Source organism: Hyaena hyaena, unplaced genomic scaffold (genome assembly GCF_003009895.1).
Source record: "Hyaena hyaena isolate Hyena2069 unplaced genomic scaffold, ASM300989v1 scaffold_673, whole genome shotgun sequence".
In the NCBI taxonomy this organism is placed as follows: domain Eukaryota; kingdom Metazoa; phylum Chordata; class Mammalia; order Carnivora; family Hyaenidae; genus Hyaena; species Hyaena hyaena.
This window is the reverse complement of record NW_024081308.1, coordinates 832,999-855,755: the sequence shown is the minus strand read 5'-3', so window position 1 is coordinate 855,755 and position 22,757 is coordinate 832,999. Positions and strand designations below refer to the sequence as shown.

At 38.8% G+C, this 22,757-nt stretch overlaps 1 protein-coding gene across 3 annotated transcripts in view; it reads left to right on the top strand.

Annotated features, from left to right (window-relative positions):
• The window catches only part of SPIRE1 (spire type actin nucleation factor 1), a 220,844-nt gene that overhangs the window by 5,399 nt on the left and 192,688 nt on the right, over positions 1-22,757 (top strand). For all 3 annotated transcript variants that reach the window (XM_039217237.1, XM_039217238.1, XM_039217239.1), the window contains exon 2: positions 18,186-18,220. In XM_039217237.1, coding sequence (XP_039073168.1) covers positions 18,186-18,220 — 35 coding nt within the window. The remainder of the gene's footprint in view (positions 1-18,185; positions 18,221-22,757) is intronic.

The window sequence follows — 22,757 nt, the reverse complement described above, 5'->3', positions numbered from 1 at the left end:
TAAAGTAGTGAAAACATATTTTAAACGGTTAATTCTTGTTCATTCTTGGTATAATTCTTGAGTGTTCACATCCTGATGATTGAATGAAAGGAACATTGGAGATTTACGTGTATGTGTCGAGGGTAGAGTTTGGGGGTGAATAATGGTGGTAGGGGTTGGTGAAATGTCTTATCAGGTACAGTAATAGGTGAGGATTATTCCATATGAACAATATGTCTAAATGTGTTGGGTAATTAAATTTTAAAAACGTGCATTGAGCTCCTACTATGTGTAAGCAGTGAGTGGTGTAAAAATAAATAGTTCTAGTCATTGAAGAAGAGAAAATAAAATATGAACACAGTGGTAAGTTTACCATGAAGCTAGTGCAGCTTCAACTGTGAGCCCACTTATTTACACAAGCCACTTGTAGGCCCATAGGAGGGGCTTCAACGATATGTTCAGATGGTCACTTACAAAATTAAGATATTTTAGCCATAATCAGTAAGACTGCTGTCACTTTTGACTCCAGTTTACTCTCCAACATACTTCTAGTTGTTTTGCGTTACATGAGAGTGGCCACAGACGTTTTTGGCAGAAATTGTGGAATAGTGCATTTGTGGTTTATATCTGTGTTTCTGCCTTCTGCAAAGGAAAATAGCGGAAAGAGTTTAGTTGTATACAGATATGGGTACTTAAGTAAGTTGCGATTCTGTTGGGGAGCCATTAGCCTCACCAAAAATTTTGATTCAACTTTAGAAGAAAACAACCATTGATGTACCAAGGACTGTATGTTGGTGAGAGATGATGAGTCACCCTCTGTCTGTTTAATTTCAAAGGTCAGAATTGCTTTCCTGCATCACAAATTCTGTAAAATGGCAACAGTTCCCATCCTATTTTCATAATACTGTCATCAGAGCCGTATGTTTCCCACTTGCTTCCTGTTGGCTAAGTAGAAAAAAGAGAAAAAATCTTCTTCTAGATATTTGTTTAAAACTTTGAGGAAAATATTGCCTGTTTCCAAAAGTAGTGGGTTTTTTTCTATAAACTTTTTTTCTTAATGTTTATTTTTGAGAGAGAGAGTGAGAGAGAGAGACAGTATGAGCAGGGAAGGGAAAGAAAGAGAAGGTGACACAGAATCCGAAGCAGGCTCCAGGCACTGAGCTGTCAGCACAGAGCCCGATGCAGAGCTTGAACTCGTGAACTGCAAGATCATGACCTGAGTTGAAGTCAGAGGCTTAACTGACTGAGCCATCCAGGTGCCCCAATAAACTTTTTATTTTAAGATAATTTTAGATTTACAGAAACGTTTCAAAGATAGCACAGAGAATCCCTGTGTACCTCTCACCCAGTTCTCTTAATGTTAACCTCTTATACTACTGTGCTGTGTTTGTCAAAACTAAGAAGCCAGCGCTGGCACATTGCTATTAATTAAATTCCGTACTTCACTTGGATTTCCCTAGTTTTCCTGTTACCGGTCTTTTCCTGCATAATATGGAAGGAATACTGTATTGCATTTAGTCCTCATGTCTCCTTAGTCTCTTCTGATCTGTTGTGGCTTCTTAGACTTTCCGGGTTTCCCCTGACTTGACAGTCTTGAGGAGTACTGGTCAGGGGTTTTGTAGGCTGTCCTGTTTATGTTTGCCTGATGTTTTCCTGACTAGACTGGGGTTATGTGTTTGGAGAAAGAATTATTACCACATAGAGAAAGGGGCTCCTCTCATCACAGTATCCACACAACACCACTGGGCATGTGTGCTTGTTTGCTGGGTTTCTCCACTAAATAGTTACCTTTTCTATAATCTGTTCTTTGGAAAGGAGTCACTAAGTCTAGCCTGCATTCGGGAAGGGGGCCTCTTCCTGGAGGGGTGGGTTAATATTATTACTACTTAATTTTATAGTACTTAATTTTAATATAATTCATGTTATGTTACTATTTAATATTATTTGGAATTCTTCTGTAAGGAAGATTTGTCCCTTCTCCCCCAGTTACTTATTTATTTATATCATTCTGGAATCATGTATATTTTATGCTTTGTTATTCATTACCATGTTATTTTGTTGCTCACATTTTTCCAGCTGTGACCTTTGGAAGTGACTTCAGGTTGGCTTCTGTGTCCCTTTGACATGCAGCCATCGTTTTGGTTTTCGAGCACATCTTTACTTTCTGGCACCACAAGATGCTTAAGGTTTATGATGTATATTTTGTCCCGGTCCTACAATCAGACATACCTCTAAGGAGCTCAGCACTGGGTATGCTTGTTGATGCTAGTGTTGTTTTGTTTTAAATATAGAAGAACTGAAATAGTATAAGGTGTAGTTATTTTTGGTGGTCAAATTTTGTTAGATTTGTGAAGTACCTCTTTCTGGTATCTTGCTTTTACTGGAATCCCTGCCACTGTCTGTATATTTGTTCATCTTTTCTGCAGTTATGTAATGAATACCAAAGAGCTAAGTTGAATAGAGAGGTTGAGAGAGAGCAGTCTGTACACACTGTTTATCTGAAGAGAGAGATACTTGGGGACTAAAAGCAGGAGAGCCTGTATTGGGGTGTCAGCTTGGATATACTGGAGCTGAGGGGAGGTCAGTGAAATGTGGCCTGGGGCCAGTACGGCGTGACTGGGGTATGTGAATGGTCAAGAACTGGTTTGGGACAGTCTTGTGATCATTGGCTTTCCTCTTATAAGGTAGTTATGGATATTCAGGGCTAGCTGTCCCTAAAGCTGCAGCATCGACCACATTTGAAATAGTTGTCCATTTTGTAAACAGGCATTTTCATTACTGCTCTGGAGTATAGCATGCAGATAAAATATACTCTTGTGATATGCTCATGAAATATCTTAACCAAACATGTGTTACTGAATTTTTATTAAAATCTCATATAAATTACTTACTGTATTACTCTCTGGACAGTGCAGAGATCTTAGAACATTCTGGCTTCATTGATCTCCTTTTGTTGTTTTATGATTGTTGACATGTATTTTAGTTTATCACAGATTTAAAATACGACAGTATTTTTGTACAACTTAATATTCATTTAGTTTTTTTCACATATTTGCCCTTTCCATGCTCTGTGTTTCTTCCTGCATTACTATACTTTTTTCTGCGCTCATTTTCCTTCTGCTTGAAGAATTCCTTTAGTATTTACTTTAGTGCAAGTCTGTTACTGTTAAATTCACTCAGTTTTTGTTATCTGTAAATATTTCTATTATTTTCATTTTAAAGGCAAATTTTAATTAAGGTACAACTCAGAAAAGTGCATAAGTTATAAATGATGAATTTTCACAGTGTGACTACATGTGTGGTCAGAACACAGGTCAAGGAACAGAATATTATTAGCATCCCAGCAGACCTGTCCGTGCACCCTTTTAGTCACCAACAACGCCAAGAGCCACCACTGTCATGAGTTATAACACCGTAAGTTTTGCCTATATTTGAACTTATGTGTACAGAATCAACTAGTATTATACAGCCTAATGTGTGAGTTTTTTCTCTGGGCCTTCTGAGATTGATCCATATTGTTGCATATAGTTGTAGTTAATTCACATTTTAGTGTCATACTCCCTTGTATGAATATACCATCATTTATCCATGGTTATTTGTTTTTTTGGATCCTACATTTTGGTATTAAGCTATTGGAAATTATGGAAAATGGTGTTGTGAACATTATTAAGCAGATCTTTTGGTCAACAAGTATAGCATTTGTGTTGAGTATATACCTAAAAGTGGAATTGCTAGTTCATAGTGGTTGGGTATTTTAAGTGTTAATATGTACTGCCTAAAGTTTTTTTCCAAAATGATTGCATCTCACAAATTTTATTTTCTTTTTTAATTTTTAAGATTTTAAAAATGTTCTTATTTTAGAGAGAGAGAGAGAACAAGTACAAGTGGGGTAGGGGCGGGGGGGGGGGTCGGGGACAGAGGATCTGAATCGAGCTCTGTGCTGACTGCAGAGAATGAGATGTGGGGCTCGAGCTCATGAATTGTGATATCATGACCTGAGCCAAAGTTGGATCCTTAACCGACTGAGCCACCCAGATATGCCTTTAATTTTCAGTTTTTATTAAAAAAATTTTTTAATGTTTATTTATTTTTGAGAAAGAGAGAAAGAATGCAGACGGGAGAGGATCAGAGAGAGGGAGACACAGAATCTGAAGGAGGCTCCAGGCTCTGAGCTGTTAGCACAGAGCTGGATGCAGGGCTCGAACCCATGAACTGTGAGATCATGCCCTGAGCCAAAGTCGGATGCTTAACTGACTGAGAGCCACCCAGGTGCCCCTAATTTTAAGTTTTTTAAACGTTCCTTTTTAAATTCCAAATAGTTAACATACAGTGTTATATTAGTTTCAGGTGTACAATATAGTGATTCAGTAATTCCATATATTACCCAGTGCTCATCACAAGTGTACTTCTTAATCCCTATCACCTATTTAATGTGTACCCTCAAGCACCTGCCCTCTGTAACCATCCATTTGTTCTCTATAATTAAGTTTGTTTTTTGGTTTATGTCTCTTTTTCTTCCCCACCCCCTTTCCTCATTTGCTTTGTTTCTTAAGTGCCACATCTGAGTAAAGTCATTTGTCTTTCTCTGATTGGCTTATTTGGCTTAACATAATACTCTCTAGTTCCATCCATGTCATTGCAAATTGCAAGATTTCATTCTCTTTTTATGGCTGAGTAATATTCCATTCTATATATGTAACACTTTTTCTTTATTCATTCATCAGTTGATGGGACACTGGGTTGCTTCCATATCTTGGCTATTGTAAATAATACCTCTGTAAATGTAGGGGGTGCATGTATCCTTTTGAATTAGTCTTTTTGTATTTTTTGGGTAGATACCTATTAGTGTGATTAGTAGGTAGTAGGGTAGTTCTATGAGGAACCCTCACTGTTTTCCACAGTGGCTGCACCAGTTTGGATTCCCACCAACAGTACACAATTGTTCCTTTTTCTCCACATCTTCACCAACACCTGTTGTTTTTTGTGTTGTTGATTTTAGCTGTCCTCTAGGAGGTGATAACCTTATTGTAGGTTTGATTTACATTTCCCTGATACACCTCACAAACTTTAAGAATTAAAACCAACCTGGGACATTAGTATAAATTTCATAAGGATATGATTAGTGTCTGTGTATGGAAAGGCTGCATCCCTAATAATAGCAGGATTTGCTGGACCATATGTAGCTTCTGAAAACTGACTCTCAGATCTTTTTATGCTACGTGGGCTAATGTATTTTTTTAAAACTTGGGTCTGTTATCTTTTTTCTTCATATTTCCTATTTTCTTCATGACCCAGTCTAATTGGAAGCCAAATTTCTCTCCAGTATACTCCTTTAATATATTTTGGAGAGATAAAGATGTATATAGAGATAGGTGATGAGTAGTGGTGGAATGCCACTAACAGTCACCACAGGTTGTCTTGTTCTGGGCTTGGCCATATCTTCCTGGATTTTAGCAATAATATCATGTTAAAGGAATTGCCCATTACACAATTTCATTTATTCATTTGACCAGTGTTTGAGTGCCTTCTAAGTGCACTGTACCAGGTTTGAAGATACAAAGAAGAATAAAGTGCGCCCATACCTTCAAGAAGATCACAGGTGCATAAACTAACACTTATAGTACAGTTATAGTAATTCTAAAGTGATAGAGACATGTACAGAAAACCGTGTAACCCTAAAGGACAGGTGACTGACTGTGCTGGTGAGGGGTAAGGCAGATTTCATAGAGGAGACCAATTTTCTGGAAGCCTTGAAGGATGAGCAGTGGGACAAAGGGAGGACACTTAGGCAGAAGCAACAGTAAGTACAGAGGTTTAGAAATGTGGAAGAACTATTCAAAGAACAGTAGTACGTAAATCGTAGAATGGCATTTGTGCTGACGCCCACTTCCCCATACCAAAAGCAGACACTGTTTAATCAGTCATTTCATTTTTGCAGCTAAATTTATAAGCAGCTTCAGAGTTCTCAGCTGTGCTTCAGGCAGCCACTACCAATTATTTGGAGTTGGCACGTGAGGTTGAACCTGTTTGTCTTCCTTGCAGCAGGCGTCCACTGTGCCTGGAGCATGGGATGTGTGGGGGCGTGGTGGTGAATGAGACAGGCTGGAAAGGTATGTCGGCTGGGATCAGGTTATGAAGGACATTTTTGTGCTGCACTTTTGAGTTTGTATATGTTAGCCTGTATAGGCAGTAGAGAGCCATATAAGATTTTAAGCAGGAAATTGATGTAAGCAGATTACTCTTTTTGGAAAGATAACAATGGGGGTTTTGTAGAAGATGGATTGAATTGAGTAAAAACAAGGGCAGAGACATCAGTAGGCATTTCATACTATCATTAGATCTTAGTAGCCTTTAAGTTGCCTAACCAGTTGGGAGTATTGTGGTACAATGGAGGTCTAAACAAAGGCAGTCCTTGGGGAGAAAGAGGCAGATTGAGAGCAATCTAGGAAATAGTATAGGACGTGGCCCTTTAGTTTTTTGTTTTTTAAGTTTATTTTTGAGAGAGAGAGAGAGAACAAGCAGGGGAGGGGCAGAGAGAGAGAGGGAGACAGAGAATCACAAGCAGGCTCCATGCAGTCAGTACAGAGCCCCTCGTGGGGTTTGATCTCACTAACCATGAGATCATGACCTGAGCTGAATTCAAGAATGGGAGACTTAACCAACCGAACTACCCAGGCACCCTGGCCGGCTCTTTAGTGTTTGGTGTGGGGGTGAGAAAGAGGAAGGAATCTTGGCTCTCAGACTTCCCACCTGGGTGCTTGGCTGCTGTAAAGGCAGAAGAGGCAGCATAAGGTAGGAAGATAATGACTTGTTAGAAACTAAATTGGCCTGGAAAAAATATTTTTCCAGTGGAGTCATATTTATTCCTATGAAGGTCCTTTGCAGATCAACTCTTTAATGTCACATGGTAACACGGATGATACAAGAGTAGGCAGCAGAAGGTGTGGTTTTAATTCACAGCTCTGACGCTTGTATCATAACATATTTGGGTAAGTGAACATGGGTGGTAGTTACAGCAGTATAAGTAAAGGAGCTTGTGTTTGGGAGTAGAAGTACCTGAGATACCTCGTTGGCAAGGTTTCTGTTGGCTCGGATGGTCTCATACATGACGCCAGAGTGGGGGAGGAGATTCTTAGGGGAATGCACAGTGATGCTTATGAAACACATGAAAACCAGAGTTCTTCTGTTAACAGGAAATATGGGAATGTTTAGAATTGGCATTTGCTAGTAGACTTCTTTTTATGATTTAACTTGGGGAGGGTCCCCTCTAAGTCTTCCTTATTCTTGAGTAAGGTGATAGTATGCCATGATGAAATTTAAGCAGTTAATGTTTTTTTTAATAAAAACATGTTTTATTACTTAAAATTTTTTTAATGTTTTATTATTTATTTTTTGAGAGAGACAGAGAGAGAGAGACAGAGCATGAGCAGGGGAGGGGCAGAGAGGGAGACACATAGCCCCAAGCAGGTTCCAGACTCAGCTGTCAGCACAGAGCCCAAAGCTTGAACTCCTGAACTGCGAGATCATGACCTGAGCCGAAGTCAGATGCTTAACTGACTGAGCCACCCAGGCACCCCCATGCTTTATTATTTTTTTTCAAGTTTATTTATTTGCGCGAGAGGGCACACACACGAGTGGGGGAGGGGCAGAGGAAGAGGGAGAGGCAAAGAGAATTCCAAGCAGGTTCCACCCTGTCAGCAAACCTTGACACATGACCTGACCTGAGCTCTACAGTCAGACACTTAACCAACTGAGTCAGCCACCCAGGTGCCCCTAATGTTTGAATTAATACCGGCAGAGAAAATTTTAATCCAAATCCACACTGTTTACAAAAAGAAACACAACTTCCATCATCCCATCCTCTAACACAGAGTGTCAGCCTTCTGTATTGTCACTTCTGTCTGTTCCCATGGCAGACATTGCTAAATGGCCATGGGCACCTCCCACCTCTTACTTGTTCTCACAACTCTTCTGAAGATGGTGACCTAGACTGTCATCACCATTCAGTTTGAATCGGCACAAAAGATTAAATGTTTCTGCTATACAAGTTTTGTATACATAAAATACACAAAGATAATACTTGAGTTTTGGTGAAAACATGCTGAAATTATTTTTTAGTGGAAAATACTTGATGTTTAGTGATTTTTGTTCAATGAGATTATATGAAGTTTAGTTAATTCAGGTTGCTGAATAGAAAGAAAAATCACACTCTAATAATTAGGAAAACATTTTTAAAAATTTCATTTTAGAACAAGATCAGTTTTAACTTGGTCACTCTAGAACAGGTTGGGAGGGTGTGGGGTCTGGACCAAACTTACCCCTAGATTAGAGGGTGGCCATGATGGTGGTGAGGCCTACCTTCATGGGGGGACGGCAATCGGGGGTGTTAGTTCCATGCAGCAGCCAGACCCTGTGAGATCCAGTTGCAGGGCTTGCTCATCTGATGAGCAGGCAGAGCCAGAGGCAGACAGTGCTACAGATAAGAACCAGGAAATTCTCTGTGCTGGGGAAGTCTGGTGGTTGGTTTTAGTCACTGATGTGAGGTTCAAGGGCTAAACTCTAGTCCCTAGGAAAATGGCAATAATAAGCCAAGTGTTGTTTTTTTGTTCGTTTTTAAGATTAGGGATCTTATAGGATCTAGGGTGCAAGGTAAAGAGTGGGCCTCAAAAATAAAGCAGAAGCCCGTATTTCAGAATTAAGATAAAGTTGAGATTTATGGCAAAGATGACTGACATTGAAGGTTATAGAGCCTGGCTTAGGGCAGAGTCTACAGATGGGGGTTAGAAGATCTCAAGAAGGGAGAGTCAGGTTCTGGGAGGGCCTGTCACACAGACACATTGTCTATGAATGAAGAGATGGATGTCATTTTTTCTATAAGTGGTATTAAGATTAGAGGTATTGCTCCTGACCAAGGTCAAAATCAGTTCTCTGTAAGAGCAACATTGTGTTACACAAGCAAACATGTAGTAATGTCTTTATGCTTCTACACTTCCTTAAAATAGCAAGATTATGCTCTAAATTCTACAAAGGGTAATTAAATGTATTGTTCATATTGATTAGTCAAGGGATTCTTTGTCCTATTAAGAGGGCATAAGGCTCACATTAACAGCATATTTTTTTTCTTCACCTGCATTTATTAGTCATGAGCAGTGAACAAATAAACTAAAGTGATACTTACAAAGTTTGTTTTTAGTATTCCCAAACTTTCCCCACAGGTGCAGACTCTGTGCTTCACCTTTGGGCATCCATTGCTTCCCAGCCTCTCCCTTACTGAGCCAGGGGAGACTGTAGGACGGCTGGGTGGGTCAGCAGCCTGGGTATCTGGTCACAGTTCTTGACCTTCAGTGAATCATTTATTCTCTAGAGCTTGAGCCTCCTCAGCTGTAAAAATGAAGGTTTTACACTGGCATGTATAATGTGTTTCAACTACATAAAACAAATGCTCTGGATTAATTTTTAATATTCATAATGAGATATTTCATTAATAGTAATTTATTAGAGTTTAAAAGAGCATTGTTGGGGGGGGAGTTGGTTTGAATGGCATGTATTTCTAGAAATGTTCAGGGTAGTTTGAATGGATGCCTTTGTTTTTAATATGTTTCTGGCAGAGGTGTTCAGAATAGTTCCACTGGTCATAGCATTTCCCTTGAGGATGTCTTATAAAAGTAGAATATCTAAATGAAGTTTTCAACCAGAGATGTTCAGTGTAGGGAGATGAAAAATTATAGTAACTAGAATCATTCTTAGAGTGCTGCCAGTCTTGGAAGGAGCACTCGAGAGGCAAGATAAGACGGCCAAGGGCATGCACTGGCAGTAAAAGGCAACGGCTGCGCTACTCTGAGGAGACAGGGAGGAGAGAGTTGGTGAGAGGTTGAGGACTGGAACTCCTTCCTGTGAGTGACGTTTCAGGAAAGTTTAACACATTTGTGAAAGGTCAGCTGTGTTCTCTTTGGGCCGACACAGCATGTAGACACACAGGAGACCCCTAGAACTTATAGGCTAAGGCACAGGAGAGGGCTTGTTAAATTATACCTAGGGATCTGAGGGGCCAAGTGATCTGTTGACTTAAAGTTTTTTGGGTTTAGAAGACCAGAGTCTTTCAGCTTATTTTCTCCTTGGAGAGAAGGTCACAGACTTAAATGGTAATAGAGCTGATATTAAGTGCTTCCTCTGTGATAGGCAGTCAGCTAAGCAGGTTAGAGTACTACTTTTGATCCTGACAACAGCTCTAGGAGATAGGTACTCTTCTTAGTCTCTGCCTTCTAAATGGGAGACTGAAGGAGAGAGGCCTTCAACTTAGCCAGCAGCCCAGCTGGGTTTCAAGCCCCAGGAGTCTGGCCTGGAGCCCTTGCTCTTAACCACTGTGCTCCATTCCCATGTGCCCAGCGGGCGAGTTCTGACTCTGGGACATTCTGCATGGGATTTGACTGTACACAGGGTAGACCTGGGAGTTGGGTTTGGGATGGTGAGAGCATGTTGTATTGCTTTGACTTTTTCATGGTCTCTGTATTCTTTTCCTGTGACAAGTCATTGCTAATTTCATGGCTTAAAACAACACAAAATTATTTTAGAGTTCTGGTGGTCAGAGTCTGAAAATGGGTTTTGTGTGCTAAAATCAAGGTATTTTCAGGGCTATATTTCTTGAGGCCGCAAGGAAGAATCTGGTCCTTGCCTCTTCCAACTTCTACAGACTTTCCATGTTCCTTTGCCTGTGTCCCTCTTCCTGCATTCACACAGCTCCAGTATTCATCCATCATCACAGCTCCTTCTTGGACTCTCCTGTCTCCCATAAAGCTCCTGGTTACATTGGTCCCGCTTGGATAGTCCCGCAAATGTCCCCATCTCTAGAGCCTTAACTTAATCACAGCTGCAGAAATCACCTTGCCATGTAAAGTAATTTATTCACAAGTTCTGGGACTTTCCAGTCTTTTTATTTATGGGTTGGTTATGGAGATTGCCATTTAAGACTTTCTTATTTTCAGGTTTTTAAAAAATGTTTGTTTATGTTTGAAAGAGTGAGTGAGAGAGAGAGAGAGAGAGAGAGAGAGAGAAGGTCAGAGAGAGTGGTAGACACACAGCCTGAAGCAGGCTCCAGGCTCTGAGCTGTCAACACAGAGCCCGATGTGGGGCCTGAACTCAGAAACCATGAAATCATGGTCTAAGCCGAAGTTGGATACTTAACTGACTGAGCCACCCAGGCGCCTTCAGTTTTGAGTAATACCTGATGACAATTCATTCCCCACCACCTCCTCCTAAGCCATTGCTGAGCTCCATTCATTTGACCTTTTGAGTGTCATCATCCTGGACACCGCCACATAAGGAATTGGGAGGAAGGTATGTGTTAGGAACCTTTGTGGAAAGGTATGAAGTGAAAAGTAGTAGCTTTTAAAGATCTAAGCAAGAAGTATAAAAATGAGTTGAATTTTATAGTATATTATCATATGAATTAGATACTTTTTATGGTTGTAATCCTAGTAAGCATTTTGCTCTGTCAGTTTTTCTTAGGACTCTATTTTAGTATATCTACATTTCTCATCTTTCTATGGGGTTAATAGTGGTCAGCTTAGCTACCATTTGCTGAGCTCCTGCAGTAGGCATTGTGCAGAGCCTTTCAAAACTTTTTTTTTCACTTAATTTTCACATAACCCCATGAGGTAGATATTATCTCCTCCCCCTCCCCCCCTTTTTTTCCTGTAAATAAGAAGGTGGAAAACCCAGGGAAATATTTTCTTTGAAGTTATATCATAGGGGCACCTGGGTGGCTCAGTGAGTTAAGCATCTGACTCTTGATTTTGGGTCAGGTCATGATCTCCCAGTTCATGGGTCCGAGCTCCATGTCAGGCTCTACACTGACAGTGTGAAACCTGCTTGGGATTCTTTCTCTCTCCCTCTCTTCTCTGTCCCTCCCCATGCATTCCCTCTCTCTTTCAAAAATAAATACACGAACATTTTAAAGTTACATCACACTATTAGTAAGTATGGAAGTGAGATTTGAACCTAGGACTGACCAAGTCTGAAGGCTTGCTCCTGTTTTTCTGTCACACTGCTTTCCCAAGGCAGCTAAGAGAAAGGTTTAAACTTGGGTAGTTCTCAACAGTTGTGAAGACAAAAAGGCTGTAGCGCAAGGCTGGTGTGGTAGTGGAACATCAGATTTTATTTCATTTTTCCTAATAAGGCCAAGAAGAGGAGCTTGATGAACACACAATCTTTGGTTAGCAGTATACCAATTTTCTCCCATGTCTAAATTCCCATTAATCTTTCTGTAGCTATACTAGTGAAATTGTATGGCATAGAGGATGATGATGATTTGGTTATTTAACAAGTAAATAAATGATCCTTTATATGGCTGTTTCTTGTGTCAGGTGTATAGATCTTTTTTCACTAAAAAGGTTACTTGGCAAAAATTATTTTGTTGGGGGAACATGAGTATAAGCTAATGATTGCACAGTTTCAGTGTCATAACTTTTGACACTGAAATATCTGGTCATGTATTCTGAGCCTTTAATGGCCATGATGTTTAAGAAACCCAGGTGTGGTTAGGCTGTAGGGATTATTTTATTGTTAAATTTTGGCCTAACTGTTCAAAGATGCACTCTTTTCCCCTAGTTTTCATATAAAAATTGTCCCAAAAGTGTACCTAATATATTTGTCTCTTACAGAGTGTTAGAATTGTTTTTCTTTTTACGTTTATTTTTATTTATTGAAGTAATTTCTACACCCAACTTGGGACTCAGACTCATGACCCTGAGATCAAAAGTTGCCTGCTCTTCAGACTGAGCCAGCCAGGTGCCCCCAGGTATTTGAGTTCTTAAGCTTAGGCTTGATGTTGATTGATTTTGATCAAGTGTTTGAGAATGCTCTTCCTGAAAACATGTCACTTGCTCAGGGTATCATTCTTTCCTTCTCACCCTGTTCCACCCCCAGTACAATCCATTAGCAAATCCTGTTAATTCTGCTTCTAAATTATATCTTAATTCTCCACTTCCTGGTCCCTGCCACCACCTGGGCTGGTTGCTTCCCCCCAAAGCCACCCCTGTTGGCAGTGATGGTAGCTTCCTGTCAGCCACCCTCCCCCCATGCTTTCACCTTGACCCTCTCCACAGAGCAGGACCAACCTGGAAACCCACCTTGAATCAGCTCATGCCCTTGTGTAGTCTCTTCCAGTAGCTTCCCATTGCACTTAACATCAAATCTAAACTCCTTACACTGTCTTGAAAGGTGTGTGTGATCTGTCCCTGCCTGTCTTTCCAAATGCATTTTATGCTACCCACCTACCAAACACTTCCAAGGCTGTACCACAGGCTGCCTCTTGGATCTGGAACAGGTTCTTCCCTCAGCCCTGTAGTTAGCTGCTACCCAATGTAATGGTCTCTATTTAAATATCTTGCCTGTCCACTCTAAATTGGATCATTTCTGTTATTTTCTCTCTCTCTCCGTTTTTCTGTGCTTAATAGCATATAACCAGTTGTAGTTATTTTCTTTGATTGCTTCTTTGGGTCTTTGTTCACAAAAGGTAAACCCTGTACCTTCCCCATGCATTCTCTCTCTCTCTTTCGAAAAGGGAGCAAGGACTACATGTGGCTTGTTTTTGCTGTATCATCAGTATTTTAGTATTTAGTAGGTGTTAGCAAATATTTATTGAATGAATTAGGGGGTAGAGGCAAGCTGACAGGCGGACAGGGTGGATCTGTTGATACTGATGCGCAGTTTCAGCATGAAAAAAGAATGTACTTTCATAGATGTACCCAAACATTGCCTGCAGTTTGGTCACATGGGAAAATTTGGAGAATAATTCTGAGAGCTATTTATTTATCATAAAGATTATAGGGGTTCTGTGTCATTTTGGCAGGCATTGTTTGCCTTCTGCTTACTCAGCTAAGTTGAATCATATTGATAATGTAACTGTGTGACAATTCAGCCATATGCTGAGGTTTCTACTACCTTAAAAGTATTTCTCTACATGAACATCTTGAATTTTTCTGAAACTGTGCCTTAATTTCCACTATGTAGTTGTGTGGTTCATCAGATTTTGTGATTCCACTGAGGTGAGGCCATTTCAGAGAGTGTGCTATGTAAGGCCTAACTCTGAACAGCCAAGACTATGAGTGGTCTTTTTTTTGTTGTTGTTCTAATGTTTCTTTATTTATTTTGATAGAGGGAGAGGGTATGCACATGCTTGGGGGGGACGGGCAGAGGGAGAGGGAGAGAGAGAATCCCAAGCAGGCTCCATGCCATGAGCACAGAGCCTGATGTTGGGCTTGATCTCCCGAAACATGAGATCATGACCTGAGCTGAAATCAAGAGCAGGACACTTAACCAACTGAGCCACCCAGGCACCCCTATGAGTGGTCTTCTAAGGTGTGTTCACCAGGATGCTCTCTCTGGTAACATTGAGCAGACTTGTTAAATGGAAGTGTCTGATGATCAACATTTAGGATTTAAAATATCTGCATTGTCTTAGTTGAGGACTTCTTTATGATAGACATTTTACATTAGGACTAGTTTGTTTCTTAAAGCCATTTTATGTCAGTTTATAGGAAGATTGGTTTTTCCATTTCCTATACATGAAGGAACTTGTCTAGTAAATCTTAAGAGCAGATTGGATCTTTCAGAATCAGTTAAAAAGAAGGACTTAAAAATATTCAGCCTTGATTCTTCCAGCATTATTAAAAGGCTCATTCCTTTTCGGAAACAGCTGAAATTTTGGCTTTCTATGCAAATCATCCCTCTTCTTAGAATATAAATACAATGGGGGCACCTGGGTGGCTTAGTCGGTTAAGCGTCTGACTTTCACTTAGGTCATGATCTCGCGGTTCGTGGGTTCGAGCCCCGCGTCGGGCTCTGTGCTGACTGCCAGCTCAGAGCCTGGAGCCTGTTTCAGTCTGTGACTCCCTCTCTCTCTGACCCTCCCCTGCTCACGCTGTCTCTCTCTTTCTCTCTCCTAGAAATAAATAAAACATTAAAAAAAATTAAAAAAATATAAATACAATGATAATGTCCGAATATTTTGAAAATTAATGTTTAAATATCATTCCAGATATTTCCTTTTATTTCACATCATCAGATAGTTAATCTAGCCTTTTAATTAACCTATTAGTAAATCAATAAAGTTGTTAGAACTTTAGTTGTTGAAAGAACTAATTCACTGCATTTAATAATCTGAAACCTTGATTAGGCACCATCAGCTTAGTTTACTGTACTTGTAGAAAGTGAAGTTATATGATTCTAGGTTTTAGAGGGATTCCTTAGGTTTAGTTCTGGAAAAGAGGTGGTTAACCTTTGAAGAGGGACTCAAAAGTTGTCAAATGAAAATTTCTTAGTTGCTATACTAGCAGTTTCCAAGTGTTAAATCGAAGAATACATTTTCCCACTTCCCCAGAAACAGTATTATAATTGGTAGGTAGCTGGGATAGCACCTCTGCAATCCCCTTCCCTAACCCCACTGACCCCTGCAAGTGGGAATGGAGGACATGGTAACAAAAGCACACCAATGCTCACGACAAGGGTCAGGAGCCTTGGAGTTTACTCTTAGCTCTGTCATTTTGTGCAAGTCACTTGACTCCTCAGGCTCAGATTACATTGGTAAAATGAATGGATTGGGCAAGATCATTTCCAAGGTTCCTTTAAGCTCTGCTGTCACGTAATTGGGATTTTTCTGATCCCTGGGTCAGAGTCTGGGCAGGAATTTGGATAGCATAATAGTGTAGGTGGTCAGGCACTTCATAGTTAACCACATTTCCATAGTTGCATGACTTAGTCACCAGGTCAAATTGAGTAACCAGAAGTGGTTATGCACTCTCACAAAAATTTTTGGTATTCTTTATAGGAAATAATTTTCAGTTTTATAATAGAGGTCATTGAAAAACTCTTTTATTTCATAGGACTTGTGCCCTTTTGATATCATGCTGTCATTCTTTGAGTGCTTCATTACTTTCTGATGCAAAAAGAGGTTCCAGATTATTTTGTAATTTCTCTTTCCCATCCATGGAGTCAGCCAATCTCAAGTCCTGGTTCCTTTGAGGGGGAATGAACCAGGTGTGCTCTTACAAAATGGGGTACCATTGCTTCTCCCTCTTTTGGAGGAGAAACTAGGGAGTATGGTTTTTTTTATTTTTGAAGTTAGATAGTACCTCTAATTCCAGTTTACCACCACAGGGCTCTTCCTCTCTTTCCCACATGTTGGGATTATATGCTCCTTCTCCCTCAGCAATATCACTGTATTTATTTGCTTAGTGAAACACATACAAAATAGTTTAAAAATTTTTAACCAACTTTACTACCAACAACAAACCTACTACATAAAATTCTATGTTTCTTTGCAATTCTCTTTACCTTAAGAATCTATCATACTAAAGATGTACATCCATGTACTGTCAAAGAGGTTTCTCTGTTATAGTTGTCTTAACACTGTATTTTCCCTTCCTTCCTTCCTTCCCTTTCCCTTATTTCTATGGAGTAGACACTCTAAATGTTTATTGAGAGGTGGTCTGTGCCTTTCTTTGAGCTGCTCCTCTTCACAGTACTCGTAGGTTAAGTTAATCACCTTTTCTGTAGGAGTCAAGGATAATCTACCAAAAGCACTAGTGTTCTGAGCAGCATATACACGTAAATAAAAATGTATAATGGATATAAAATTTTATAATCTAAAGTTTCATGTAACAATATGTAAATACATAAATATATAAATGTTATGTATTTTTCAAACCATAGTATATAAAACCTTTATATATTAAACCTGTTTGATCTGTATGTTCATGTGATCTTTATTTATTGCTCATAAATCGTTTAAAATTTTTTTTAATGTTCATTTATTTTTGAGAGAGAGAGAGAGACAGAGTGTGAGCAGGGGAGGGGCAAAGAGAGAGGGAGACACAGAATCTGAAGCAGGGCTCCAGGCTCTGAGCTCGCAGCACAGAGCCTGATGCAGGGCTCAAGCCCACAGACTGTGAGATCATGACCTGAACTGAAGGCAGACATTGAACTGACTGAGCTACCCAGGTGCCCCATTGTAAATCATTTTTAATTCACAGAACCTGTGGTCACTTGTTTTCTGGTCTCAATTTCAGCCAATATTTCACATTAGGATCATTAGGTCATCAGAAATTGTGGGTTTCAGTTTTTTCATTTTAAGAGTCAAGAGGCACATAAAAAACATTATTTTTGTTTTGTTGTGTATGTGTGATATCATAAACTCTAAGGTACATAAATTCTCAATAAGGATTAAAGAGAAAACACAGACTGATGGAACAACCACTGTGGGTTAGGCCTAGGTGTGGGGGTCATAGCCTGGAGAGAGGAAGCAGTTAGTAGCAAGGCCAATGTTATTGGAGGAAAGGAGGTAGAGTTTAATGTATGTTTGAACTGAGGACAATGAAATTTAAGATGTGTGGACTGGGGAAATTACATTTTTAGTACCCAATATAAATGTGTAACCTGTTCTTTTTGCTAAAACTACTTAATAAATGATCTTTAAAATAGGTGTTTTTTTTTATTGAAAAAGTATGTTTTGTTCATCCAAGTTGAGAGAAATATATAATTATACATGTTCCTTAGTGTTATGTCTCAGTGATGAAGAGAAAATATTAATGTTGCCACAGCCAAATATTGTTCAATTCTAGTTATTCTTTAGGTGATCCTCTAATGGAAAAATTACTAAGTTAATTATGTGGTTTTGTCTAATCATGAATCAAAGAGAAACAACCATCATGTATTAAAAAAATATTAGTTTAAAACATTTAATCTTTCATTGAAATGATCACTGTACCTTTAAACTGGAATATATGTTTGAAGAGAAGCCCAAGAGTCTTTAAAGATTTTTTTGAAGGCACTTTAGGGTATTTTAAAAGGTACCTTTTAAATGCCTTTAAAGTATTTTAAGATATTTTTTAAAGAAATTAAGATTTTGATAAAACTTTTTATTTTACTTTTATTAGCTTGTACATATGCATATTAAATATGTGTGTGTGTTTTAGATCTTATTACAATTGAGAATATTCTTCCCATCTTTCTATTTATTATTTTGTTATGGTCTATTTAAACAAATCCCTAAGCAAGACTTTCTAGAATATTTGGTCATTCTAGCACCTTTTATTTGCATAGCTGTTCATAGATATAATGAAGCCATGCCAGAGTAGTAACTCAGATATTTTTATCAGTATGAAAAAGCTAAAATCCTTTGAAAGTAACTTTTTGTATTTTTATTACAGGTAAATTGGGATATGCACATTGTACAGAAACAGAGGTAAGAGAAATGCTCAAAAATTTATTAGTAAAGCAGCTTTGCAGTTCTTTTGAATAACTTAAGTATTGAACTATCATGGATTTTTGGCCTTCCGACAGGATGTGTTGAGAGCAGGTATAGATCTTCTACATTTAAGAAGAGTAGAATGTGGAGAAAAATCAGTTATATTCCCCATTTACATATTTTATAAAGATTTTATTTTTAAGTAACCTCCAAACTCAATGTGAGGCCCAAACTCACAACCCTGAGATCAAGAGTTGCATGCTCCACTGACTGAGCCAGCCAGGCGCCCCTCTTGCCCAAATTTTTAAAATTCTAGGGTATGTTAAAAAGATTAGCTTAATCATGGTTTTAAAAATTTCCCATGTTATTATTTGTGAAATTGAGATAACCAAGATTCAGAGCCCTTAATAACAAATAGTTTAAATCATTTTTCTCCATAATCCAGTCTAAATGTGTCAGTCATTTAAATGTGTTGGACTCCTCTGGACCTGTCTTAGTGTAGGGGCAAAAATAACAAGGGCTTGGAAACAGTATTCTAGTAAGATTAATAATGAATTAAATGGGGGCACCTGGGTGGCTCAGTTGGTTGGGCCTCTGTCTTTGGCTCAGGTCATGATCTCACGGTTCATGGGTTTGAGCCCCATGTCTGGCTCTGTGCTGAGAGCTAGCTCAGAGCCTGGAGCCTGTCTTCAGATTCTGTGTCTCCCTCTCTCTCCCTGACCCTCCCTCCCCTGCTCACGCTCTCTGTGTGTGTCTCTCTCGCTTTCAGAAATAAATAAAAACATTAAAAAAATGAATTAAATGCTTTGTTATTTGTTTAGTCAGGTTTAGCATTTTTTAGTTAAAAATTCTGACTGAATTTTAAGGGATTTCCATGTGATTCCCTATGTTCCTTGCAGGAATTTCAAAGGTAACACTGAAATATAAGGGTAGCATACAGGAAGTATGTATGTGTGGTATGCTTTTTTTTTAAAAATTTTTAAATGTTTTTTTATTTATTTCTGAGAGAGAGAGAGAGAGAGACAGCGTGAGCAGGGGAGGGTCAGAGAGAGAGGGAGATACAGAATCTGAAACAGGCTCCAGCTTCTGAGCTAGTTGTGAGCACAGAGCCCGACATAGGGCTCTAACCCATGAATCGTGAGATCATGACCTGAGACGAAGTTTGACGCTTAACCGACTGAGCCACCCAGGCGCCCCTGTGTGGTATTCTTTTTAGGAGCTGTCGTATCATCTTTACATTAGGAATCTTGGGTCTTTGTTAATGGCAATGACCTTAATAAAGGATTTAAAAAGTTATTTTTTCTAATTTGATAATATGTCTATGTGTTGTTGTAGGTGTTAGTAAGTTTCAACTGTTATTTTAAGTAAAATGCAACCTTTCTAAGGGATTAATAGTATTGTATAATAAAGAAGCAAAAATAATTTTTTCTTCTTTGCATTCAGAAGGTTTTTTTTAAAAAATATTTATTTTGAGAGAGAGAGTGTGAACAGAGGAGGGGCAGAGAAAAAGGGAGAGAGAGAATCTGAAGCAGGCTCTGGATTGTGAGCACGGAGCCCAATTCAGGGCTCAAACTCAGCCAACTGTGAGATCATGACCTGAGCTTAAATCAATTCAGATTCTTAAATGATTGGGCCACCCAGATACTCCTATGGTTTATTTTTATGTCTTCAGCTTTGGGAGTAGAGATAATTTTTTTCCAGATCAGCTCAAAAAAAAGGCAAGAACTTAATTAAAAAAAATGTTTTTATAGTGTGTGGATTTTTGAGTAATATAAAGGAGTGGGACTTGATTTGAGTCAGAAGATACAATTACTCTTTGTCGTTTCTGGTGTATGTCTTTCTAGCTATGTAATTTTGAGCAGTAATTTTTTTCTCCTAGAATTTTGGCTTATATCTATAAATGTTAATCATAATTGTATTAACCTCATGGGTTGTGAAACTTTAAAGAGTGAATATATTTGAAAATGTTATACAAACCCTGAAGACACTATTATATATACCAAGACGTCAAAGTCTCATTATTCTGTCTTATTATGTTGTACTGCCATAAAATCTGCATGGTTGTAGCATTTTGTTTAGTACTCATTTAGTATAAGAACGTCACTCATCTTATCTCCATTGTCTCCTAATTAGTAGCACTTATTCTTTGACCTATACTTTGGGTAACCAAAAGCATTGGAATCTAAACAGAACTCTCATTCAGGATTTTTAATAATCATTTAAAGAGGGAAAAATCCCAAGAAAATAAGAAGTTCAATCTGATTAACTTAGTTTACAAAATAGGCAAAATAGCGGTAACAGTGGTTGCTTCCTCTGGTGAAGAGACTGGCATTGTGGGTGGTGATTTATCTATATTGTTCGAGTTTTTTTCAAAATAAGAATGTCTTAATGTATTACTTTATTAAAATAATAAAGCGAAGGGGCAGTAGAGGCAATGGGAATCAGTTGAAGAAGTTTGGTGGCTTGAGAGAAAGTGGGTACAGCTTAATTAAGTAGGAAGCTTTGTTTTTTAGGGAAGATGGTACTTCTGGGAGGTGGAGAGTGGCGGTGGGAAGGAAGCAGGAGGGAACAGGCTGGAGTCCAAGTTAGAGAGTGGATATATGCTGTAATTAGATGTAGGCCTGCCTCTGGCTTGACTAGAGTGGTGGTTCACCAGGTGTGGTGGGAGGGCTCGGAGGTGGAGGGGGTGACAGCCTTTCAGGGTCCAGCTATTTTTGAAGCAATATTAAGACATTACCTGCCCTTTTATTTACTTTGATTCTCTTGAGGGCACAGTGGTGTTTTCCTTGGCCACCTGTGACTGTCATACCAGACCTTAGAAGCAGAGGCAAGATCTAGCCGGCTTTTATTAAGCATGACCCTCAATAGATTTACAAAAAATGTAAAACAGTATCACCCTTCTCATTATCTTTTTTGAAAATAGAGTTTTTCCCCCATAAAAATGTTACTTATATTAACATGTTTAATATTTTTAAGTGATTTAAGTGATTAAAAATTTCTCTGTTTTAATTTCTGATACAGGAGATAGATTGGTAGATTATGGCTCACATACACAAAACCTCCTTGGGCTCCTCAGTAATTTTTAGAGTGTAAAAGGGTCACTCTGGGGTGTGGTTAGAGTGGGTATTTTTTCCCGAGAAACAGAATTGAAGCCTGAGAGCAATAAAACTACAGTCCTGAGGAAGACCATGGGAATTTGAGAGAATCCTTGATGATAAGGATTTAAGCCAATCTTTTCTGTCAGTGAGATGACAGGGTCATTTCTGAGAGAGAGGTTTTCTTGGGTCAGAATGATGATTGCTCTTTTGCCCTTACACTGTTCTTCTGTTGAGAGAGGAGATGCTCATCAAGCTCTGGCATTAAGTGCAGACCAAGGTAAGAGCTGCTAACAAGTTGTGGGCGAGTGGAACTGTGAAGGGCCCTGGATAAGGTGGAGTAGCACGTGATGGCTCCACATTGCAGTTTGGGTTCACACCCCAGGAGCCTGTATGTTGGGTGTTTGTGCTTGGGCCCAGCTCCGGCTCCACCCTTCCCCTTCACTTCTCGGCCTCAAGATTCCTCATCTCAAAGATGGGTTGTTTTGAATACAGAGAGTTTAGCATAAAGCTCAGCTTCATGAATATAGCTTGGGGGGTGTATAGTTTCTTGGGACAGAGAAAGTCATCTTCCTAAGCAAGGCTCATGGACTACTAGGGCCCTCAGCGTGACTACTTAGGGAAAGCAGAATCCCTTTACGTCATCAGGACGTATAACTTGAAGTGTTCAATTGTGTATTTTAATAGTTTTTGTAACACATAGAAATCATATTATGAATTGTTTTCTAATTTTACTTGTAATTCTTTTTAATACTTTTCTTGTATTCAGAAAAACCAAACAAAATTATGAGTTAGAAAAAGCAAGGAGCCATGCGTAGGTATTCAGTTAACTTTTATGTGATCTTGTATCTTAATATAACTTAATGTTTCTAAAAGATCAAGTATTGTACCTTATTTCTGTTTAGAAAATTTCTTTCTTAATTTAATTTAATTTAATTTTAACACTTGGATAGTACTTTTTATTCCAAATTCAAATTACAATGCACTTCTACCCCAAAGATAGTCTCAAATTTTCAGGAAAACGATCAGATTCATTTATGCTGTCTCTTGCCCCATTTTAGCTGATAAAAATGTTCTGGGTTACTAAATTGGTCTAAAGTTGCCCATGTCATTTTGTTTTTTTGGTTTTTTTTTAAATTTTTTTTATTTTTATTTATTTATTTATTTACAAATAGTTTATTGTCAAGTTGGTTTCCATATAACACCCAGTGCTTATCCCCACAAGTGCCCTCCTTCATGCCCATTTCCCCCCTTCTCCCCCACACCCATCAGTCCTGTTTGTTGTCATCATTCAAGAGTCTCTCATGGTTTGCCTCTCACGAATGGATCCAGAAAATTTCTTTAGTGTACTTGATTATACTAGTATTTTCAAGCATTTGAACTTATTAAGGGAAATCTTTCATATAGTTTTATTATTTTTTTAATGTTTTATTGATTTT